This window comes from Puma concolor, chromosome A2 (genome assembly GCF_028749965.1).
Source record: "Puma concolor isolate L17-30 chromosome A2, mPumCon1.1.hap2, whole genome shotgun sequence".
Taxonomy (NCBI): Eukaryota; Metazoa; Chordata; class Mammalia; order Carnivora; family Felidae; genus Puma; species Puma concolor.
The window spans coordinates 129,757,259-129,783,158 of NC_141668.1; the positions used below are offsets into that span (position 1 = coordinate 129,757,259).

Below are 25,900 nucleotides of genomic sequence, written 5' to 3' on the forward strand. Positions count from 1 at the left end.
ATTAAGCCAATTATTGTGTGAGTATTAGTGTTTGGGATGAGGCTAAATTAGATTTTTTTTTAAGTCAAGTCCTCTTTTTAAAAATAGCAAAAGTAGGGGCGCCTGGGTGGCGCAGTCCGTTAAGCGTCCGACTTCAGCCAGGTCACGATCTCGCGGTACCTGAGTTCGAGCCCCGCATCGGGCTCTGGGCTAATGGCTCAGAGCCTGGAGCCTGTTTCCGATTCTGTGTCTCCCTCTCTCTCTGCCCCTCCCCCGTTCATGCTCTGTCTCTCTCTGTCCCAAAAATACATAAACGTTGGAAAAAAAAAAAATAGCAAAAGTTATGCAAGTGTACATGATTATCTGATGCTCAGGAAAAACTGATGTGATTCAGAATAAGGGTAATCAGACCCAGAACAAACCTTAATTTTGTCTTCTTTCCCCTGTTCCTGTTTCTTTTTTCTTTCTGTGTATTTAAGAAGTATTCAATTCAGGCTGAACTCATTCAACTCATCTATTTTTGCACTGATACAAGATATTTCTCAGTGTTATACTTGCAGTCATTTCTTCTTTGAGACTAGTATTGGAATAGATGATTCAATCCAAATTACTCAAGTTTCCTGTAATCTCCGGGCACACATCTTTTGGTAGAACCACTATGCTGCCTGTGTTATCTGAGTTGCATCAAATGAACCTGTCCTTTTATAGGACCGTAAGGACACAGCAAATCAGACTTTGAGAAAAGGTCCTAACAATTGTGCATTCATATCATTTGAATTGAGACAACAGAAATACATTAGTATTTCAACCGTAAGCAACTGCCATCATATATATTTTTTGTTATCAAAGCAATACAGCTTGAACTCTCTGAACTGACCTGAAGCCGTCACTAATGCCAGATCACAAATTGGAAAGGCAGTGTAGAATAGTGTTCAAGAGCGGACAATAAGCAAAAGAATCTGCAGGGAATACAATCTTGTTTGGTGTCATTAGTCACATAATGTATCACGTGTGTAGTCACGTAAATGTATCTGGAGAACTCTTCCCATCTGTAGGTTCAGCCGTCTTTCCCTCATGGCGTGAGTCAATGATGTTTAGAAATTTCTCTGCATAGCCAATATTTTATATAATTTTCCCATTACAGATTCAGTTAGCCAGATCACATTGTGTGGCTAAGTCCACAAGTACGGCGTATTTCAGCACTGCTTTGGGCAACTGTGATGCTGTTGCCACATGGATAAAATTGTGTTTGTTTTGTGCTTGATGAGAAACTGAATTTTAATATTCTGTCTGTGTTGCAGTTGAACCCCTTTGCCCGGCATAGTTTACTAACTGGAGTTCATGAGAGGGAACTAAGCTATGAATCCAAGGTGTTAAACCTCAGGGAATTTCACTCATTATCTAAGGGAATTCTCACTAATGTTTTCGAGTCTTGCCTTATTTTTCTCAAAAATTGGTTTAAAACTTGAAAAACGAAGAGTGACGTGTATTCTCCCTGCTACATTTTTTCACGTGAATAGGTATTAACTTCATGGAAATAAATATAAGTAGCCCTTATCCTTGATTGCCTCCTATTTTGCCTGTGTCATCACACAAAGCTGGCTTAAAAATCATCCATACTTCATTTTGTGTGTCTTTACTCAGTTGGCAATTTCTCTTCGCCTCTGTCTATATGTCAGAATGGTCACACTGCCTGCCTTTCTTGGTGCATCAAGCAGCATCCCTCTCGTGGTGGGTTAAGGAATTTCTTTGTCTCCACCATCAACATGTTTCCAGAAAAAGACCCACAGCAACAAGGGAAATATATTCTAAAAGATATGATGAATGTCATGAAATGAATTATCTCACAATTTAATTGAAGAGTGTTTTTAAAAGGACATTTAGTGGTGTGCCTGGGTGACTCAGCCTGTTAAGCATCTGACTCTTGATCTTGGCTCAGGTCATGATCTCATGTTTCATGGGTTCAAGTCCTGAGTCAGGCTCTGTGTTGAAAGGGTGGAAACTGCTTGAGATTCTCTCTCTTCACTCTCTCTTGCCCTCCCCTGCTGCACACACACACACACACTCTCTCTCTCTGCCTCTCTCTCAAGATAAATAAACATTAAAAAAAAAATAAGAAAATAAAATAAGAACGCCTGAGTGGCTCATTCGGTTAAGCATCCGACTTCAGCTCAGGTCATGAACTCACAGTTCGTGGGTTCGAGCCTTGCATCAGGCTCTGTGCTGACAGCTCGGGCCCTGGAGCCTGTTTTGGGTTCTGTGTCTCCCTCTCTCTCTCCCCCTTGCCTGCGCATTCTCCCTCTCTCTCTCTCTCTCTCTCAAAAATAAACATTAAAAACAAAACAATAAATAAATAAATAAATAAATAAATAAATAAATAAATAAAATAAAAGGATATTTAGCTACTCTTATTTTTTTCTGATTCCACCTATATGCTACATATTACCAAAGAGACTTTGCTGTACTTCTGTAAGCCTCCTGTGTCATTTATATGTTCTGTGTAAAATATCACTCATGTTCAAATCTGTTTTAATTTTTCATTTTGCATTTCAAGCTCCCAGTCAGCCACCAGGAAATGTTGTTTGGAATGCTACAGACACGAAAGTGTTACTTAATTGGGAACAAGTTAAAGCAATGGAAAATGAATCAGAAGTAACGGGATATAAAGTAAGATATTTGCAATGTTTTCTTTTCCTATTCCTGGCAGAACTTTCCAAGGGAAGCTAGGCTCGAATGGTTTTTCTAACTATGATAATATGGTGGCTGTAATCTAATTTTGACATAGAGATACCAACTTCTTATGAAAAGGGTATCTTTCCCCCCCCCCCCAAATATCTGATTTCTTAAATATAAATAAAAGGGAAGTAATTCTGGGTATTCAGGGACGTGGGATAAAATATAAATTGTTCATAATGTTAATTAATTTGTTACTTCTGACGAACCCCAATATACTACTTAAAAAGCAACTGAAAGTGTTGGCTCTAATTTGTTGGTCTGGTTTTCAAGATCAATAGAGTAGGGGCTTGCCCCATCTCTCCAACCATACAAATGCCCAACCCAGATGAACTCTTCCACAGAAGAAGTTCACTTCCGTCTTCCTTACCTCCTTGATTTTGAGGACTTGATGATTTTAGTATGTGCTAACCCCCAGTCTAAGACCCAAGGAAAGAGCTATGAATTTAATTTATATTCTGGTGAGTATAGAAAGACAACGTAAATGAAGTAACATCCGGGTAATCAGTTCTGTGAAAAATGGAAGAGTAGGCAATGTAAGAAATGAGTGTATTTGTTCATGCGTTTCAGGTTTTCTATAGGACTAGCAGTCAAAACAGTGTACAAGTGCTGAACACAAATAAGACTTCAGCAGAACTTCTGTTGCCCATTAAAGAGGACTACATTATTGAAGTCAAGGCCACAACAGACGGAGGAGATGGAACCAGTAGCGAACAGATCAGGATCCCAAGAATAACCAGTAAGTTGGTCAAAGTCAACATTTACTTTATTGATAACACCAGTGTTACGAGCCTCCAAGAGTGAGTCAGTCAGTGCCCTTCTGTCCGTTTTCCCCCACCATCTCCTCCATCTAAATGCTAACAAGATTTTGGAATAGGAGAGATGAAGGCAAGAAAACTTTCTGAGGAGTGATACAAAACATGAAGAAAGGTAATAACAGAAAGAAAAGACATCAAAAATATTTAGCTTGAATCTTTTCCTCATTATGAGAAATGCCTAAATTTGCTTTTGGATTGCCTATAAAAAACAATTTCTTAAGCATTTCTCAAGGACAATGTTAGAAGCACAAACTAGTTTTAAGATCTTAGTTTGCCTCCTAGAAATTGTAGATGAATCTTATCAATTCTTCGAAAAGTGGGAAATCTAACATTGTTAAGGTCATAAACCGCTGACCGAACCAAAAGACACTTCAAAAACAAGTCTCAGTTTATGATTTCGAAGGAGGTTCGCACTAACTTTTCTTTTCCAAATCCAAAGTAAACCTATTTTACTATAGAAATTACACTTTTAGAGTTAAGGGGAACAGACTTGCATACATATTTTATCAGTGACAGTGGTAAAAGAAATTTTATTTGTTCTTTCAATTTCCAAATCTGGAGTTTGGGGACCTCCATTTAAGTATGGTAGAAGCCATCTTGTCTCCATATCCTAATCTGTAGTTCTTAGTGACGTTAAAAACCTTGTACCCTGTTTCCTTCCCTTGGGTGTGGCCTAGCCTGTAGTCTTGGAAATAAGATTAAAACCTCTCTCTTTAATCTTAGAAAACAAAATGACTGACATCATTAGGAAATAACGAGAAAGAGGGATATGGAAACTTGGAAGAATTTTATCTTTATGTGAAATCATAAAGAATGCCATACTTAGATTAAAGCAAATAATTAAACTATCCCATGAAAGCAGAAAGTGTTTATCTCAGAACTGAGTTCTGCAGCATAGGAATCTATAGGCTGCTTCAGGTTCTTGGTCTCCCTCTCTCTCTGTCCCTCCCCCACTCTGACTCTGTGTGTGTCTCTCTAAATAAATAAGTAAACAAACAATAAAAAATTTTAAAAAAGATATGCTCGTATTCGTACATTACTGCAAGATGTAGAGTTAACATTATAATATGGCCAGAGTGTAACTGTTAAAAGGAGTAAGTTCTATGCTTTTGCAGAAACAGCCACTATTTTCACATTTTAGGGCTGCTGAGTCAAGAGTAGCCTTTTCATCTGACATATGCTGTCTGCTGAGCTTGCATAGACTAGTGTAGACAAGGCCATCTCTGGGAAAATGGAGCATTTATTGACTGCTTTTTTTAAAGATGGTGTTTTATATCACGCCTAATAATTTATCTAGAAATGAATAAAGTAGAAACCAACAGATTTTTCCAAACTCTCATCCAATGAAGCTTTCTTTAATTAAACCATTGAATTATCTCAAAAGAGTATAATTGTTTTCAAAGTGATTAAGTTGTTTTTGCAATTTCAATTAAAGTTAAATAATACTAGATGAGCACAGCCTAGATTCATTTATTTAAAAAACTTAAATACGTCGGTGCTTTCAGAGATATTCTTGGCAACTAATATAGGCAACACTGACAAATAAAATGAGGATTAATCATAACTCAGGTTTTAGGTTGGGTTCGTGGTATGATTTGATTTTGATAGCAGAGGCATTACTTTTGCCCTGATGATTTATTTTGGTACAATCCTTATTAATGAGCTGTTTATCATCTTTGACAGATATGGACGCAAGAGGTTCTACTTCAGCCATCTCACATGTCCACGCTGTGTCCAGTTACCTACCTGTAGTATTGTTCTTCATTGTAAATGCCCTGTGGCGGTACTAACTTTTTTTTTTTAATTGTTTACTAGAAAGTTAATTGGTTACAAAAAAAGTGCTTTCATGAAATGCAGTGATTATGCATGTTTTTTTTTTCAACTCTGTATTTTTAACTTTCTATAGGTAAAATATGAATATAATAAAAAAAAAACCAGTAAATCCTTTTAGGGGAATCTGAAATGCCTTAATATTTACTTGATACACCAAAGGAATTTACATATTAATTACATTAGACTTTTGATAAAGATATTCGTAAGCTATGATTTTGAGCACTGCCTTTCGATAGACTCACATGCTCTCATGTGTATACACACACATGCCCACACACGTTTGTTGTTTGTTTGTTTGTTTGTTTAATGTGGAAAAACTCATTTAATCCAAATGTTATTTCCCCGTTATAACAGCATTGGTTGGAAGACTTGATCAGTACTATTCTGAAATGCTCATTTGAAATACTCAAGAGTGAAAATACATTTTAAAAATTACCTTGCTTGGAAGAGGGTGCATGTGACTCACAAGAATGTTGAAAAATGCTACACCAGAGGTGGAAACGGTGCTGTTTTGTTTACGTCTAACAAAGTTATGAGATTCTTGCTCTCTCTAGTTCTCAATTTTTCATCTATAAAATGTGGAAATATTGCCCAGTGTACCTGCCTGTGCCCCATAAATTATTTGTTAAGAGATACAGAAGGACATGTGAAAGTGTTTTTGCTACCCCTCATATTTTGGGTCTGTGCAAAATATTAATAGGAATTTACCTAACTATATAAAAGAACCAGCCGCTTCTTTAAGTTTGCATTCCATTATGGGTAACGCTTTCTTTTTTTGTTCACTGATATTTTAAAATTGAAATGTTCACATTTTATTATTTCTCAAATATTAAAAAAATATATTAGATAGTAATTGTTTCCTTCACATCTATGGACAAGCTTTCAGGTTTTATTAAAACACAGTGGAGAAAATAAGGAGTGACCTGAATCTCAACTCAAATATTAAACAAAATTCACACAATTCTTCATTTCCAATTTCTGATTCCATTAAGAGGCCCTCTCTTTTTTGGATGGTGGAGATGGTTTTTTAATGAAATCCAACCGTCTATCAGAGTGAGTCTGGCAGGCTTTTTAGTTCCTGAGTTAAATTTGTAATAGAACCATGGCAGTGCTGCTGACTTTGATATGTATGACTCAGTCTTTCAATATGTGGTTTTCAAAAGATTGGTGAAGACATGACTTCATAGCAATATGTAAAGAATATATGAAAATCGACAGATTGAGTGTTAGACATTGGAAAATCATTTTTTTACTTCTTTCCTACAATGTCACATTTTGCAGGAACTCGTTCTTCTTTACAGATATATCAGAATTTGACAACAGTTCAGATATCAAAAAAGAATAAAAATTAGCAAAATTCTGGTATCATCATGAAGTGTTACTTTATGTTTAAAGATTACATTTAAGATTAAAGTCATTATACACAAAGGAGAAAAAATATTTATAACTTTCTTTGCAAGGTCTGTATATACTGTATATATCTAGAAAAAATCTGAATGACTTAGTAGATTTCATATGACCATTGTTATTTCCAGTCAAAAAGTGGGGAAACGCTTTCTCCAATACCTGAATTTTACGCTACATGTAATGGAGTTGTACCTTTTTATTATTTAGTAATTCCTATAATATGTTCCTACACTTTCCATTTTCAAAATGATTATTGTTTCTTGGCATTTGTAGCAATATATCTCCATGAGATATGTACTTTGTTTCATATTGAAAAGTATAAGATTTATCTTTAAATTCTGTGTGTGTATCCTATGGTTATCTGTATGTATTATTTTCTATTATTCAAATAAAATTTATAACAATCAGTGGCCCCTGCATGATTAATTGTGGTATGGTCAAAAAGAATATTTTAAGGGGGGAAATAGGAGGGCACCATAATAGTTATGCTGATATTTTTTCAGCCAAAATTTAGTCTTTCCATCTTTTAAGAGGACATTTTAAAAAATTATTTTTAGACACCACTGACTTAGTAGAATCTACAGTTTAAGGCAAGGTGCTTTCTGGGCCACCTGGATGACTCAGTCAGTTAAGCTTCTGACTCTTGATTTCGGCTCAAGGTCATGATCTCAAGGTCCATGAGTTTGAGCCCCACGTTGGGCTCTGCACTGGCAGCTGAGAGCCTGCCTGGGATTCTGTCTCTCTCTCTCTCTCTCTCTCTCTCTCTTTCTCTCTCTCTCTCCCTCTCTGTCCCTCTCTGTCCCTCTCTTTCTCCCACCCATTCTCTCTCTCTCTCTCTCTCTTGCTCTCGCTCTTGCTCTCAGTCTCAAAATACATACACGTAAAAAAAAGGGGAGTTTCCATGAAAGATACTTTAGATATGGAGAGAGAGGGAAGGAAGGAGTAGCAGAAAATTTACTTAATTATGGTGTCTAGTTTCTAATGACTTTATTTAGTTGATGGTGGCTATCACCCACATTTTTGACAACTATTTTCTTAAAATTAATAACAACTTATCAAGTCCTTCATAGACTTTCTCATTGGCATCAGCGTTATGAGACTTTCTCAAAAATCCTTGTGGTGTAATGTATTCTAAATATTTTTTTTAAATTACTAGAAAAGATTGTAATTAGCGAAGCATTTTGAAAATTATTGCTGATGTGAGGAAAATTCATTCCAAAGATACAATTCAGTTATTTTCTTACATGAAAACTCAAAGACATATTTAGAGGCAGGACAATCAAGTGGGGAGAGTATGTGTAGGGCTTGTGCCAGGTGTGTGTGTGCATGTACCTGTGTGTGGGGAGGTGTGACTTTATTTTTTAAGCTTATTTATTTTTTGAGAGAGTGGGGGGGAGGGGCAGAGAGAGAGGGAGGGAGAGACCCAAGCAGGCTCCACACTATCAGCACAGAGCCCAACTTGGGGCCCAAACCCACAAACCATGAGATCATGACCTGGGTTGAAACCAAGAGTCAGACACTTGACCGACTGAGCCACCCAGACGCCCTAGGAGGTGTGATTTTAAATTTACTACAGTTTTACCAGCTGCATTGGTGTACCCTTATGAAGGGAAAGAACTAGGGAATATGGAGAAACAGATTATGCCATTAAAATCAGTGCCTGTGTTCTCTCTCCTGAAGCCAGGGTTGTTTGGCAGAAGGTCAACTTTAAATCCTATTGCCTTAGTCTGAATTACACCTTCACCAATTAGTGGCCGTGTACCCTTGCTCCCAGTCAGTGAGCTCTCTAAGCCTTAGTTTCCCTATCTGCAGATTGGGGCCATGGTAGTCTTACTCTCCTAGAAATGTCAGATCTGCAGTGACTGCCACACCCTCTGTGCCGAATTTCATCTTTTGTGAATTGAGGTTATTGGTATTACCCACTTGAAAGGATGGGAGTTCATAAATAAAATGATGTGTATGAGTGCTTAGAGCCACGCTCTTACTATTATTCTCATCAGTATGTAAATATGTGACACTGGAAGACACAAGTAAAGATTTGAAGGTGGCTTTGTTTTAATATATTTACAGCTCTCCTTTGATCTCATGAAGAATGTATGTACATGCCACCAGAAATTCCTAGAAGAGGGGCTAAAGTGAGTCTGGCATCAGATTTTTTTAATAGGAATATAACATTGCTAATGTCAAATAATAGATCTTCCCCGTCTTGGAGCCAGACCCTCAGTCACTTTATCACTACTAAATTGACCATCCTCGAAATCTTATTAGTTAGGTACTAATGTCAAGCCCATTTTACAGATAAGGAAACCAAGGATCAACAAGATTAAGTACATCATACAATGCCATTCTAGCAAGGGCAAGTAAAATAGGATTCTAACCCAGGCAAGCTGGCTGCAAACGCTGAGCTCGAAGGCATTAGATCCCTGGGAAAATCTGATGCATCCGAAGTAGAAGTTTTAGTCAGCATTTATAGTACCAACTTGCAGTATAGTTTGTTCTGCCTCTGTTATTGATCATAATTCAAATTGAGGAATGGAATACCTGGGAAGCTTTCCTTTGGTTATTGTCAATTTAATATTCGCTAATTCTTACGTGGAAAGCTATCTAAGATAAAACTGACCCAGCTTCAGAATTCTTCGAATAAAAATTATAAATGCTTTTTTTTTTAAAGTTTATTTTATTTTGCAGAGAGAGAGCACAAGTGGGGTAGGGGCAGAGAGAGATGGAGAGAGAATTCCAATCAGGCTCTGCACTGTCAGTGCAGAGCCCGATATGGGGCTCAAACCCACAAACCGTGAGATCATGACCTGTGCCAAAGCCAAGAGTTGGCCATTTAACTGAATGAGTCACCCAGGCGCCCATTCAAGTAAAAGTTATAAAAAAAAAACATTTGTGTTAAAAATATTTTCTAGGCTTTATGTTTAATCTTCATCGTACATTTTCTTTAATCTTTGAAGATGGTTTGTGTTGATTTTCAATAATTTTACCATTTTCAATGAAAATGTAACAGTATAATTCAATAAAATAAAAAATGCAAAATGATGAGGAAGATACAAGTTGCTTTTTTTCCAATTAAAATCCCCCCTGCCGTTTCATGTTCTTACAATGCCATCTTTTTTTCATTTAAAATTAATCTTAATTGGGTTTATTTTTTTCTGAAGTATTGTACCCTCTGTAAAAATGAAAACTGTACTGCTATTCATCACAAGTGAGATACACTTCAGTAAATATTGGAGGTAAAATCAACCCACAGCAGCAATTACAAAATTAGCAATTAGTAAATTGTACCATTCTTCTGAAAGAAATTATATAAACAGATTGGAATATGGTTTATTTAAATGGTTAGGTTTTTCTGCTTTTGTTTTTATTTGAACACTGTGCCCTAATTTTGCATGTCTTGCTTTATATGTAGGTGATAATTACCTCTTGAACTTGCTCACAAAATAAATGCACTGATACAGAATTAAATATTTAAGAAAAGGTGCTTCCGTTGTTTGCTGGTTTTCATTCCTATTCTTTTTTTTCAAATTTTTAAAATTTCTTTTTAATGGTTTTTTATTCATTTTTGAGAGACAGAGTGCAAGCAGGGGAGGGGCAGAGAGGGAGAGACACAGAATCCAAAGCAGGCTCCAGGCTCTGAGCTGTCAACACAGAGCCCGATGCGGACTCGAACCCATGAACCATGAGATCATGACCTGAGCTATAGTGGGATGCTTAACCTACTGAGCCACCCAGGCGCCCCCCCCTTTTTTTTAATTTTTTAATGTTTATTTTTGAGAGAGAGACAAAGAACCAGAGCTTGAGTGGGGGAGAGGCAGAGAGAGAGAGAGGGAGACACAGAATCTGAATCAGGCTCCAGGCTCTGAGCTGTCAGCACAGAACACAACACGGGACTCGAACCCAAGAACCCAGAGATCATGACCTGAGCCAAAGTGGGATGCTTAACTGACCGAGGCACCCAGGCGCCCCTTCATTCGTACTCTTTACTCTTACTCTGCCCATTGAAATTATCTTAGAGCCTGATGTTTCTACCTTGATGATTAGTACTGTGTGGAAGACAAAGAATTAGAAACTGTATAATTGGATGTTTCCTGGGAAAACTCAGGGAAAAACAAAACAGAGACAAAGATAAGAATGGCAAATTAGCAGATGCATTTTGGCATCAGTGACAAACACAAAGCTAATCTGAAACGTATATCTAGACTGGCTAATGAGGAAGCGAAAAGTCCATTCAATGTGATTGTTGTAGTGGTCTTTCCAAAACATCCAGATGAGAATGGCTGCCCTTCCAAGGCAAAATGTCGAGCTCACAAGTCAAAATGCTCATTGGGATCATAAAGTCTGTCACAGCAGAGGCCCTCGTTCATGGCTCATCTTTATCTGTTCAGTACATATTTGTTGAATTACATGAGTGGATTTTTCACCATTTCATCTTACTCTCTCCTGTTTGGCTTGCTTATTTTTCCCTCCTGTGCTGCCTCTGGAGATAATAGATATGATAATTAAGAGAATAAGAGGTATTATAAAATTTTATTTGAAGTAATATATAAGCAGTAGATCATTTATATTGGGAAAGTTGACCAAACTGGAAAAAAAAAAAAAAAAAAAAGCAGTATAGCTGTGTGGTGAAGAGCATTTGTTCCCAGTCATAGACGTGGGTTGGACTCCTAGTCATATTTTAAATAACTGTGTGACCTTGGAGAAGCAATCAATCCCTCTAAGACATAAAGTTTCTGTAAAACAGCACCAATGGAAAGACCTCACTTGGAGGAATATCCTGGGAGATGACCCCATGTAATTACAGAAAGCCTTTATCATAGTTTGGCTCATGGGTAATCAATAACAAAGTTTAATAGGCTATTATTATTATGCTTTAAATGTCAAATCATTCATCAAAGAGTACTTTTCAAACATATATAATAACGCTACCTACCTCTAAGTTTGGTTCATGAATTCATCCATAGTTTCAGACACTGATCTTTGCATACCAGATATAAGATCCCTCTTCTCAGGGAGCTTATATGCAAGTACTAAAGCAAGAGAAGGGACTAAAGAGTAATTTGAGGATGAGTAAGATATTTTAGAATATATGCTCTAGTAATTGTTATAACTAAGATAATGTTTATCAAGTTTGTAGCACAATACTGGGCACATGTAAGGAATTCAGCCTCTACCAGCCACAATCTGTATTCTCTCAAAATAAACCCAAATGGCAAAAAGCTCAGAATGTTGCCACAAGTCCATGCCAATAATAATATTCAGAGGATGTTACTCAGAAAGATGTTAAATCTCAGACTAAAAGCTTTACTTTTACTACCTTTAAGTAAACAAGGCCTGTTTGTGACCTCATATATGTTCCTCCTGAATCATAGCAATTAAGTTTAAACCAGAGTCACCTGACCTGTTCTGACTCGTCTAGGATGCCGAGAAGGTTCTGGAAGTTAGTCTGGAGGGGCTGAGGAATTTTTAGAGAGCCTTGGCAGAAAGGAATATGTTATATAAAAGGAAATCACTTGAAGAGTATCCAACAGACACCCATGTTGAGAACATTACTATTTTTGTGCTCTTACCTAAAGCACGTTGCCTCCAGCTGCCAGGACCACTACCCAGGGACAGACTGTCCCTCTGGGATTTGAAGAATCAAAGAGACGTCTTCGGCTGCTGCTACCACCGGAAGGAAAGCTTTCACCCTTCAGAAATTGTTTCCCTCTATGCAAGGCTCTTGTTCATTAGGCCCTTTCTTTGGGGCAAAAAAAGCCCTTCTCTTCTGTTTCCCCACCTCTGTAAGAGGAATGCCCTTTTTTTTTTTTTTTTTTTTTTAAATCCAGTTGCCTCCTGCCATAGCTCGGGAGATTCATTTCGAATAATGAAATAATCTTGAAGAGAGAGAGAACAATAGATGCAGGTCAAGATTTGAATCTAAAGAAATGGCAAGAGGGTAAATAAGTGCTATATAGTTTCCAAGTATAAACTAAAAATAAAGTATAACTAAAGTATAGTTAAAAGTATAAACTAAAAATAAGTATAAACTAAACTATAAGTATAGTTTCCAAGGTAATAACAATGGAAAACGTTTCACTTATTTTCACGAATATTCACCTTTCTCTGAAAGGTCGTTCAGTACCTTCAAGGAAAATTTTCTTGAAAGCCACGCATGCCCATCCTTCTCACAGACCTGTTAAATCCTGTGGAGAACAACCATGTTTACAGCTGTCACACTGTGGAAAAGACAGCGGGTGGGTCCAGGTGGTTGTGAGGGTAGATGAGCCCCAGCTGCTCAGGAGAGAGGGCGGAACTGGGAGTGCTGGCTAAACTGGTAAGAACCTGTTGCAGGTGGTAGGTAAGTTGCCTACTGGAAGAGTTTCCAGATCTGAGCGAGGCACTGGTGGGAAGGAAATTATGCCAAGCTGGGAGCCGAGTCTTGGTCTAGTCTTGGTAAGTACATCCAAGTTGTATGTTAGAAAAGATGATAGAACATACGGGAAATGACTAAGATTATGTGCTTGGGATCAGATCTCCCCCGAGTCCTGAGTCTGCCATTCACTTCCTTAGTGGCTTTGCGCACATTACTTGATCACTCCAAATTCCTTTAACATTCCTGCAAAATGGAGGTGAGAAGTGCCTGCTTCTGTTGTGTGATAAATGAAATAATAACTAAAACGTGGTTAGCGCTTTACCTGCAGAGGTCGGTCCTTAATACTGCACATTTAGGACCGATTTCTACCTTTATTCCCACCCAGAATGAGGAGGTTAGTGCTAATTTCTTTTTTGGTTTTTTTTTTTATATTTATTTATTTTTAAGAGAGAGAGAGAGAGACAGAGACAGAGAGAGAGAGAGAGAGAGAGAGAGAATGCAATCAGGGGAAGGGGAGAGAAAAGGAGACAGAGGATCTGAAGCGAGCTCTGCCCTGACAGCAGAGAGCCCCTGTGGGGCTGGAACTCACTAACCAGGAGAGAGATCATGACCTGGGCTGAAGTCAGACGCTTAACCCAGGCGCCCCTCTTAGAGCTCATTTCTTAGCAGTTGAAATGTTTTGTGCCTTTTATTCCATAGTTTATATGACTTGCCTTAATCCCATTTGTATACTTGCTTGCTGCTCCAGGTGAAAACAGACCCAGCAAATGCCGTATTGAAAGGAAATGCCCAGTTTGTTTATTTGTTTGTTCTGGTTTGGAAGAGACATCAAAAAGGAAAAAGACCCTCTTCCTTTTACCGGCCCAGAACAATTTCCCCAAATGGTCATAAGTAAATAATTTTAGGGTCTTGAGTCTATGAGCATTTGATTTCAATTATTCTTCCTTGAGACTAAATGCTATTTTAAAAGAAAAAAACAAGTTTCTCCCTCATCTCTGGTGTATTCAGATCTCAGTGTTTTCATTGTTGTAAAGTTTTTCTGTACAGGTAAAGGGATAAACTTGACTCTTAGATACTCTCACATTTTTATGAGTCAAATACGCATGGAATGTTGGCATATCTTCAGGCTCATTCATATTTGCGAGAGGGTTTGGTGAATCTGAGTTAGACTCTAACATGAAAACAGTTTGATCTTGACATTGTGATTTTTAAGAAGAAAAGTTCCCTAATTAAATATATTGATCTGGATATATTACTTCTAAAAGATTAGTCAAAAAGGTTTGGAAAAAAAAGAGGGGGGAATCTTTTCAGCCACAAAACACAAGATAGAAAGTTTTTGAAGTCCTTTCTAGCAGGATCTTCTACGGATTCTTTTCTTGGTTGTTTCTTGAAAGTGCCCTGTTTCCTGGGCCAAGAGGACCCCTGTGCACAGCTAGTTGTGATGTGTAGATTAGCTTGTACCCACCACAAAATGATTACAGATACCTGCATGTTCTACAATTTTCTATACTAGACATCAGAGGTAATCATCTAGATACTGCTGTCTTGGGTAGTGCCTGGAGTATAGATGGAAATGCCTTATTCTGAAAAAAATTTTTAAGAAAAGTTTAATATCAGATGGAGTTTGCTTCTAGTTCATCTCTTTTTATTAAAGTTGTTCAAACCTAAGCATCAGAATTGGCCTCCTCCACAACCATCCTGAATCAGCCTCTCAGAAAGAGGCAAGGAGTCTACACATTTTTGTGTAACAAGCTGATTAAAATTAACAGTCAGATTTGGGGGCCATCATTCTACAGTACAAATGTGTGAAAAATATCTGGGAAGGGACAAAAATATTTCTTAATAAAACCATCTATAAAGTAAAATCAGACATCACAATGAAGGTGTACAAAAACTAGGATACATCTAGTTAAAACACCACCTCTGAGACTTAAAGATTTATAAATTGAGATTTACACCCAAATACTTTTCAAATGGTATGAGGACAATCAGTGCGTTGCTGTGCTCTGTGAAAGAAGTATGTGTATATATATGGAGAGAGAGAGAGAACAATTTAAATGTCCATCAGAAGGGAAAGGATCAAAAACAATGTGATAAATACATACTATGGATTAGCATGCAATAGTTAAAAAGAAATCTTCACGTAAAAAAATATGCAATACAGTTTGTTGGCATTAAAGGCAGATAATAAGTTGAAAAACTGAACATCTTTCTTCTTATGTGGAAACTTTAAGTGATGTTTTTTTCCTGGATATACATTCATTTATAAAAGCATACAAAGGTTTGGAAGAAAATGAATCAAATCAGTAATAATAGTTACTTCTGGGATAAGGTGGTAGTATTAGAATGAGGAGTTGCAGTCAAAGATACATTTAGCTTTATCCATGCTATTTCTATTAAAATATTCACCTTGATTAAAAGAATGCATTGTATAACATAATTTGCTTAGGTACATATATATGTGTGTGTGTGTGTGTGTGTGTGTGTGTGTGTGTGTGTGTCTATATATATATATATATAGAGAGAGAGAGAGAGAGAGAGAATGAATTGTAAAGTTATTGTGAACCAGGAAGTTTCATGAAATGTAACTATAAAGCATTTTATTTTTGTCTTATCACACTTTTATTTCGTGTTTTAATTTTTTTCTGGTTTTATTGAGATCTAATTGACATACAGCACTGTGTAAGTATAAAGTGTATGTGTAATAACTTGACATATATATCATGAAATGATGACCACAATAAATTTAGTTAACATCCATCATCTCCCATAGATGCAAAAATATATGTATAATTTTCCCTTGTGATGAGCATTCAGGATTAACTTTCCTTTGTCCTCTAAAGCACTGTATACCCTAGGCACATAGTGTACGTTTACATCCCTAGTACTTATTTATCTTGCAGCTGGAAGTTTGTACATTTTGATCACCTTCCCTTTCCTCCCATATCCCGTGCCTCTGATAATCACAGAGGCTGATTGCTTTTTTATGTTGTTTGGTTGGTTTTTTTAGACTCTACATATAAATGAGATCATACAGTATTTGTCTTTCTCTGACTTTTTTCACGTAGCATAATGCCCTTAAATCCTATCCGTATTGAAGTAAATGACAGGATTTCCTTGTTTTTTATGACTGAATAAACCTCCATTGTATGTATGTAACTGAAGTGAAGTGAGTTTGCTTTTTGGTGAATTGCAGATAGGGACAACACCAAGTAGAGATGTCCTGCAAAGGAATCTTTGTTATGCCGCAAACAATGAGATCCTGAGGAAATAATTTCCAAAGTTGTGACTCCCCTAGCAGAAGTAAGTGGGTTCCTTTTATTAGGGTTTAGGATAAGTATTCAGAAAGCTGAGCTTCATCATCTCCTGTATACTTGGCTGCAAGTTGCACAAACATGCTTTGAAAACAGGCCTCCACGTGCTTCCTATGTTATGTTAATGAAGCTTGTGTTGCTTCTAGGGTGGACGTTTAACATTATCTTAAAGCAGAGGCCACAGAGAGATTTAACATTATAATCAAGACAAGGGAGAAAGGCTGTGGACTTCCTCTGAGGGCCAGTATAAACTAGATGGAGTGTTGAGCTCAAGATCTCCAAGTAAGAAAGGCCTTGCATACTTTTGAACCGGCACTGGGAGTTTTTACCCCTGATGTATTGTTTCTCTTATGGTTAGCCTGTTTCCTGCCTGGTAGAGATTGTTAGTTTCTGCATTCCCTTTGTTCCCTTACAATCCTTAACTGCCGAGGTTTTTGCATTTCTTTGTAATTCTGACACTTCCTAGGAAGTTCTGCAAGACTTGTTCTTGAGCAAGTAGAGCTGGGAGGACATAAATCATGGAACATAGCTAGGCACCTAAAATGACTTCTCTTGGGACACAAAAGCTATATATGTCTCATCTTTCTTTTTCTGGGGCCTTCTAACCCCTTCTGTTTACACATATATACACCACTTTTTTATCCAGTTATCTGTTGATGCACACTTAGGTTGTCTCCATGTCGTGGCTACTGTAAACAATGCTGTACCATGGGGGTAGAGTTATTTCTGATGACATTTTGGTGTGATGGTGGCCCAGGGGAGCGGGGGGGTCCAGAGTCACCAGCCAAGAAAGAATTCTTGAAAATGTCTTTGGTGCAAAAAAGTGATTTTATTAAAGCATAGGGACAGGACCTGTGGGCAGAAGAGCTGCACTGGGGTCATAATGGGAAACTCATTATATACCCTCAGGTTGGGAGGGGATCAGGGATAGTTAGTCTCTAAGATATTTTGGAAGCAAGGTTTTCATGACCTTGAGGGGCTAACCTGTTGCTAGGGAAATGCCATTTATTTCTGTTTAGTAAAACCTCAGTCATGAGACCCTTCAGATGTCTATCAGGGGGCCATAAGCTTGGAGTATGATTGACAGCATGTATCTTGGGAGAGTTGAAATAAAAGAAGTTTCCAAAGGAATTTTTATATGGTAAAGTAGACTTACAGGATCCTGGGGGTTGGGATAATGTTAAGATTCCCTTTTGCCATCATCCAGACAGCTGAACTCCTAGAGGGAGGTCACTCTGCTGGTTTCAAGAACTTGTCAATGGGTTATAGGCAGTAAAGGGATTTAATTTTTCATTTGCCTTAGTTTCCCACATCACTATGGCAAGCACTTAAACCCTTTTCCTTTGTTCTTGGGTAGGCAGGAGTGTCTGAGGAATAGCACACATATTCCCCGGGAGAAGGGAGTTATTAACCTGTGTTTTGTCCTCAGCTTGCTCCACATTCCATCGATTTCCACACAGGTTTTTAGCTTTCTGCCTATATATTCCCAAAAGTGGAATTGCAGGTTCATCTGGTATTTCTAATTTTTTTTAAATGTTTATTTATCATTGAGAGAGACAGAGCATGAGCATGGGAAGGGCAGAGAGAGGGGGAGACACAGAATCCGAAGCAGGCTCCAGGCTCTGAGCTGTCAGCACAGAGCCTGACATGGGGCTCAAACTCACAAACCGCGAGATCATGACCTGAACCAAAGTCAGATGCTTAACCAACTGAGCCACCCAGGCGTCCCTGGTATTTCTATTTTTAATTTTTTGAAAACCCTCCACACCGTTTTCCATACCAGCTGCACCAATTTACAATCCCACCAAGAGTGGACAGGGGTTTCTTTTTTCCACATTCTCACCAACCCATTATCTCTTATCTTTCGGATGTAGCTTTTCTAACAGGGCACATCACCCTTTTAAATGTATCTTAGGATGTTAATTGTTTCTCTACTCCTGAATATAATTTATGGCAAGGCCAGTGACACCTCTGTGCTTGTTTTCAGTGTTCTAGTTGATAATTAAGCTTTCCAGCTAAATCCAAACAAAATAATACAAAATTGTCTCCTTGCTCATCTCCAGTCTGCTGCATCCTATCAATCTCAGTGGGAGAGGTAAGCATAGCCTCTCTCTTTATCTAGAACTTCTATTTCTCCACTTTCTCAATAACAATGGCTTCTAAATAGGGGGAAAAAAGGAAGGAGGTAGGAAGTGACATAGTATATCACACCTACTTGGCCTTAGTTTCCTCAGTCGTGACTGTGGACAGATTAAAAATGGCTACAAAATTTTAACACACCTTCATCAAGAGATGGGATCTGTTTCCCTTCTTCTCTTACCTTGTCCAATAGCTGCTTTAACCAATGGAATATGACAAAAGTAAGGCTAGACCAGTTCTGGGACTGTGGTTTAAGAGAACTGGCATCAGACCTTCTAGGGTGCCTGAATGGCTCGGTTGGTTAAGAGTCCAACTCTTTTTTTTTTTTTTTAATGTTTATTTGTTTTTGAGAGAAATAGAGACACAGAGCAAGCAGGGGAGAGGCAGAGAGAGAGGGAGACACAGAATTTGAGACAGGGTCCAGGCTCTGAGCTGTCAGTATAAAGTCTGACCCTGGGCTTGAACTCAGGAACTGTGATACGACGTGAACTGAAGTTGGGCGCTTAACTCACCCGAGCCACCCAGGCGCCCCCTTTTTTTAATGTTCATTTATTTATTTTTGGGATAGAGAGAGAGACAGCATGCACAGCAGGGGAGGGGCAAAGAGAGAGAGACACACACACAGAATCCAAGGCAGGCTCAAGGCTCTGAGCTCTAGGCACAGAGCCCGATACAAGACTTGAACTGAACTCAAAAACCTTGAGATCATGACATGAACTAAAAGTCAGACACTTAACTGACTGAGCCAGCCACCCAAGTGTCTGACTCTTGATTTCTGCTCAGGTCATGATCTTGATGAGATTTTGGTGGGGGAGGTGATAGTGAGGTTCGTGGGGTCTGGAGCCAGTGACCTAGAAGGAATTCTTTTTAAAAAAATTTTTTTTTTCAACGTTTATTTATTTTTGGGATAGAGAGAGACAGAGCATGAACGGGGGAGGGGCACAGAGAGAGGGAGACACAGAATCGGAAGCAGGCTCCAGGCTCCGGGCCATCAGCCCAGAGCCTGACGCGGGGCTCGAACTCACGGACCGCGAGATCGTGACCTGGCTGAAGTCGGACGCTTAACCGACTGCGCCACCCAGGCGCCCCTGGAATTCTTAAAGATGTCTTTAGTGCAAAATGGTGGTTTTATTGAAGCACGGAGACAGGACCTGTGGGTAGAAAGAGCTGTCCCGGGACCTTGAGGAGAGACTGGGTATATACCATGGAGTTGGGGGGGAGGTAAAGTCCAGGAGAAGTTTCCGGTGAGATTTTCATATGCTAAAGATTCACAGGATCCTGGAGGCCTAGCTATTGTCAAGCAGGTTGCTTTTCCCTCTAGCAAAGCATTAGCATTAAGACAGTAGTTGTTCCTGGTGATACATTTTACTCTGCCAGCCTCAAAGTATCTGTCAGTGGGCCTCAGATTATAAGGAAATTTAGTTCTATCTGCCATTTCCTTCTGCCTTTGTTTCCCACATGACTATGGAGGAGTGATAGACAGTTTGGTCCTACAAAACTATGAGTTCTGTCAGTTAACCACTGTTTTTCCCCCTTTCCTTTGTTCTTGGGCAGCCAGGAGTGCCCGAGGAATATCACACATATCCCACCTGGTGTTGGGGGGGGGGGGCGTTTGTGGCCTGTCAGCTTGCCTTATGCTCCTCATCATTCTCAGGGTTCACCAGTTTGAGCCCTACATCAGGCTCTGTGCTGATAGTATGGAGCCTGCATGGGATTCTCTCTCCTCCTCTCTCTCTCTCTTTCTCTCTCTCTGCCCCTCCCCAGCTTGCACTTGCCATATACTCTCTCTTTCTCAAAAATAAATAAATAAACTTAAAAAAAAATAGCACTGGCACCTTCTGCTATGATTTCTTGGATCTTCAAACTGTCATGTAAGAAGTTACTGTCCTGAGAGCCACCTTACTGTGTGGATCCCAAGGTCCAAGTAGAGTCCATTGAGGTCATTTTCATGGGCTCTTTGGAGACATTCTTCCCACCCACCTCCCTATCCTAGAGAATTCTCACTAAAAACCTTGACTAAGAAACTCCACGTTCCCATACTTCTCACACTAGATATTTTGGCTGTGTTTCAGCTGGCCAAGATTATTTTTGCTGAGCTTTTCTTGTCCTTGGGAGGTGTGTGGGGACAGATTAAAGGCACCAAGTGTTCTCTCACGTGGTTGACATCTTATCCAATGAAATTTGAAAACTTAGGCATTCAATGTCCCGACAAACGCCAGATTTACAACCAAGACCAATGCAGCAGCAAACTTTTCTTTTATTCCAATTCAAAAAGTCTGGCTGGATGGCTTCTCCTTCAGATAGTCTTATGTAGCAAACCCATCCCAATCCATCACGTACTCAAAATACAGGTGACATGTAAAATGGTCTCCTTGAAGCCTCTTTCTTAAATTGAGGCAAAAGGAAAGAAACCATTTTCTTCCCAAATCAAGGAAACAAGTAGTTGTGATGCTAACATCCCTAACTCTCCCTTAAAATCTTTATTTTGTCACTCCTAAACTTGTTATATTTATTTAACATGAGTCAGCGGTTTGAATCACAAAACTTATTTTGCCCCCTTTTTATTTGGCAAGTCTCACGTGGTGGTTGAGCTCCACACTCTAAAATATAGAATCTGTAGTTCTTAGGCCTCATTTCAGATTTATGTTTTGAATTTATTACCATTGCATTGTCTTTCCAGGAGTGGCTTGAGTCTGTTTTCTATTAGGGCAGCAGGTAAAATAATGTTAATCAGGACAAGAGTCTGAAGGCAGAAAAGACTATGTCTTCTCTAGTCCTTAGAAGCTGCAATGTGGGCCAAGCTACAATTTAAAATGCAGGCTTTCTTCATTGATTCACACAGACAAGTGCTTGATGATGTAAGCAGAAAGGTTTCCTTTTCTAATCTTAAATCATTCTTGGATACAAATAAAGTTGGACAATAATGGGCTCAGAATCTGAAGAATGCAATAAAGCACAAGCCAGATTTGCATCTTTAGGCAAAGAGGGTGAGTAGAGGGGTTCTTTATGGAGAGCTTTAGTGATTAATCAGAAGTAGTCACAGAAGTTTCTAAAATGCTTGCCTGGGAGGAGACCCTAAAATCAAATTAAAGTTACTAGTTGGAGCCTGAGGGAAAGCCAAAATCTGAGCATTGTATACATCGTTCTGTTATATTTCATTTTCTTTTCTCTAAAGAATGTGTGTCTGTGTGTGTGTAAAATCTGTGGGGCAGGTTAAAGACATATTAATATATAGATGTGTATGGATGTGTATGTGTCTTTTTTTTAACTTTTTAAACCTTAACCTCTGAAAATCAGGAAAAACACAGAGATTATACTGAAATTTAAATAAGGTTTGTACATATGAGGTATATAGTAACAGTGTTATACAAATACCAAAGAAGAGTAACATATTTGAATAAATGGTTATAAAGGAAATACGCTGTAAAAGTCTTTTTTTATGTTAATTTATTTTGAGAGAGAGAGAGAGAGAGAGAGAGAGAGAATGCAAGCGTGAATGGTAGAAGGGCAGAGAGGGAGGGATAGAGAGAATCCCAAGCAGGCTCCAAGCTGGGCTCTATCCCACAACCATGAGATCACGACAGCCCAAATCAAAAGTTGGACACTCACCTAACTGAGCCACCCAGGTTCCCCAGCTATAAAAGCCTAAAATAAAAATAAAACAGTATTTCAGGAATGGGAACGCATTTGTGTTTGCATTTACAATTAAATGTTTACACTTCCAGCGAAGTTAATTTGAATGGATGCCTTAAATTTGACTTGTCAGTATAAAAATGTCACTTGGTATGCAAAACAATTGACTGTCAAATATATCGCATAGAGATGCTGGATTTTTATAGCTATCAAGTCTAGACGCTAATTTTATCCTTACGAGTTATTGGAAATCAAATTTAGATAGTTTTTCAGAAAAGGGTAAACTTGTCTCTTTATTGTGAGAATGTAAAACTTGAAACCATCTGTCAGGCAGTGACTCAGGAATTAACTTCAGACAATCAAGGATGAAGTTTTACACAAGAACAGGCATTAATTTGACAGCTTTATGTCTAAAATAAATAACAATATGATAAGATTTGGGAGGGCAGGGTAAGTTTGTAAATAGCCAAACTTTAAGAAAATACATTTTTCTTGTTTCATGGTAATATGGATTTTTCTATTTTCTTCTAATATTTTTTCTGTCCTATTGTCTATTAAGATGTGCCATCCAGGGCGCCTGGGTGGCGCAGTCGGTTAAGCGTCCCACTTCAGCCAGGTCACGATCTCGCGGTCCATGAATTCGAGCCCCGCGTCGGGCTCTGGGCTGATGGCTCAGAGCCTGGAGCCTGTTTCCGATTCTGTGTCTCCCTCTCTCTCTGCCCCTCCCCCGTTCATGCTCTGTCTCTCTCTGTCCCAAAAATAAATAAACGTTGGAAAAAAAAAAAAAAAAAGATGTGCCATCCTTACTTACTTAATGAATTGTGCTTTTGACGTTTCCCTACTGTCTCATAAAAGCATCTAGTGCTGGTTTGTTTCACACTGTTTTATTTACCCAGAAGTTTGGTATGTATTTAACTCTTGAAAAGTGTTCCATAAATACCAACCATTATAGAAGGGATCAGCATATTTTTATTATTGGTGTACTTGTCTCTCTACCCAAGTGACAGGAACTATGTCTAGGGCAGGGAATGCTTTTCCTTTATCTTTTTATCTCTGGCATATAGCACTCTGCTTGGTAATTGGAAGGCAATCAATAAAATAATTAATAAAGTGAATTAACAAATGAGACTTCTGGATCACTGTCTTCTGTCTTGCAGTCAGATATAATCTTCTCTTTCCTCTTGCTTCCTATACCAGTCTCCAGTCACTGACATTTCTGCATGAATCATGGGGAAAGACAAGCAATGCCTTTTCTCTTAATTAACTGAGAACTCCACAGTCTCTCCATTTTCTAGCAAGAGACAGAAGTTAAACTAGATTCATAAATGATTAAGCACAGCAGTAAAATCTGCAGTGCCGTTTTTTTCCCCCCATAAGCCTAGCAGATGATTTGCTGGCATTTCTTTTATCCCTATGCCCTATTGAAATAAAAGATTCTAGATTCCCTAATCTGCAAAATGAGAATAGTCGTAGCAACTCAATAAAGGTTGTTGTGAGGATTAACATAGAGTCCATGTGACTTCAGCACAAAGCATAGTCTGGTATAGATGGGTGCTCAGTAACTCGTTGTCATTAAGCGAGGCTTCACGTTTTGATGGAGGAATGCTTCAGATCCGGCTCCTATGGAGTTCGGGGATGGGAAATCGGTCACTTGAAGTCATTCTGTTCTTAAACTTCCTGGTGAATTTTCAGCATAAACAAAATGGTTTTTAATTTTTGCATTACTATAATATTTTCTCTACGTTTTCTATTTATACAGTCTCTGACTGCAATTACCGTATTTTCAAGAAACACCTAGTAAGGACATGGAACTTTAATTATAAAGCATCTAGTTGCGTGTGTGTGTCTGCGTACATTATATTGTCGTTTTATTATTGGGTCTGCAGAATTTTCATTCTTCATGGGTGTCTCCTTTCTTAATGAATAGCTGATTATCCGTTGCAGATGGTTCTTCGTGCTAGGCAGTGCGGTATAGCAGCCAGCAAGGAAAATAGTGCTTCTTTTCACGTGGAGCTTTCATTCAATAAGAAGTAATAGGCATTAGGCAAGTAATCAGAAAATGAGCTGAATAATTATAGACTGTAAAAGAAATATAGTGAGTAAGTTAATAATGGCAATGGGAGAAAATGGAACTCCAGAGAGAGAAGAGAGGAAGGAGAAGATTTCAGCAAAGAACTAAAGGGGGAGAATCTTCTAATCAGAAAATGAGTTAAGACTACAGCTTCCCAAACAGAGAAATCAGGTAGTCAAAGATGCTGAGGTGAGAAGAGAGTCTGAACAAGAACAAATGGCATCAGATGAGGTAGACATATTGTTGACATTGGACATTGTATGACATTGGTCATAATGAGGAAGCTGGATTTTTTTTATATGCCCTTAATGTGAAGCAATGGAAAGCCATTTACTCCTTAAGCAGAAGAGTGGTATGATTTAAATCGTTTTTCTGTGCGTGTTTGCTTTGTTTTTTTTGTTTTTTTTTTTGTTTTTTTTTCAACGTTTATTTATTTTTGGGACAGAGAGAGACAGAGCATGAACGGGGGAGGGGCAGAGAGAGAGAGGGAGACACAGAATCGGAAACAGGCTCCAGGCTCTGAGCCATCCGCCCAGAGCCTGACGCGGGGCTCGAACTCACGGACTGCGAGATCGTGACCTGGCTGAAGTCGGACGCTTAACCGACTGCGCCACCCAGGCGCCCCTTGTTTTTTAATTATACTGGCCCCTGTGTGTCAAACGGGTCGGGGTAGAAAGTCCAGGAGGGAGGTTAGTATGAAGGTTGGAATGAGAATCCCACGTGGGCCGGAGCAGAGGAAGTGTGTGGGGAGAACTGGGAACGCTTGAGAGATTATGGAGGTAGGGCCAAGAATATTGTTTGATGAATTCCATGTGGGAGGAGACAGAAAACTAGAAATAAAGTACAACTTACTTTGTTTTTGTTTTGTTTTTGCTTGACCACTTAAAGTAAAAACTCCTAGATCCACTCATCTTAGATCATTCAAACATTACCTACAGGATACTCCATGAAGATTTCTTCTTTAATGTATACTTGGTGTTTTTCATTTATACCACATGTTATGAATGTTGTGTTTTCTTTTTTTTTCAATATATGAAATTTATTGTCAAATTGGTTTCCATACAACACCCAGTGCTCATCCCAAAAGGTGCCCTCCTCTATACCCATCACCCACCCTCCCCACCCTCCCACCCCCCATCAACTCTCAGTTTGTTCTCAGTTTTTAAGAGTCTCTTATGCTTTGGCTCTCTCTCCCACTCTAACCTCTTTTTTTTTCTTTTTTTTTTCTTCCCCTCCCCCATGGGTTTCTGTTAAGTTTCTCAGGATCCACATGAGAGTGAAAACATATGGTATCCGTCTTTCTCTGTATGGCTTATTTCACTTAGCATCACACTCTCCAGTTCCATCCACGGTGCTACAAAGGGCCATATTTCATTCTTTCTCATTGCCACGTAGTACTCCATGGTGTATATAAACCACAATTTTTTTATCCATTCATCAGTTGATGGACATTTAGGCTCTTTCCATAATTTGGCTATTGTTGAGAGTGCTGCTATAAACATTGGGGTACAAGTGCCCCTATGCATCAGTACTCCTATATCCCTTGGGTAAATTCCTAGCAGTGCTATTGCTGGGTGAATGTTGTATTTTCTTCAGGAGATTATAGGTCATTGTCAAC

The 25,900-nt window shown here is 38.7% G+C and overlaps 1 protein-coding gene across 1 annotated transcript in view; it reads left to right on the top strand.

The window, feature by feature from the left end:
- CNTN3 (contactin 3) overlaps positions 1-7,177 on the top strand; it is a 356,028-nt gene extending 348,851 nt beyond the window's left edge. The window contains exons 21-23 of the mRNA XM_086697583.1: positions 2,534-2,646; positions 3,283-3,451; positions 5,214-7,177. Coding sequence (XP_086553709.1) covers positions 2,534-2,646; positions 3,283-3,451; positions 5,214-5,320 — 389 coding nt within the window. The 3' untranslated portion in view covers positions 5,321-7,177. The remainder of the gene's footprint in view (positions 1-2,533; positions 2,647-3,282; positions 3,452-5,213) is intronic.
- Positions 7,178-25,900: the final 18,723 nt, after the last annotated feature.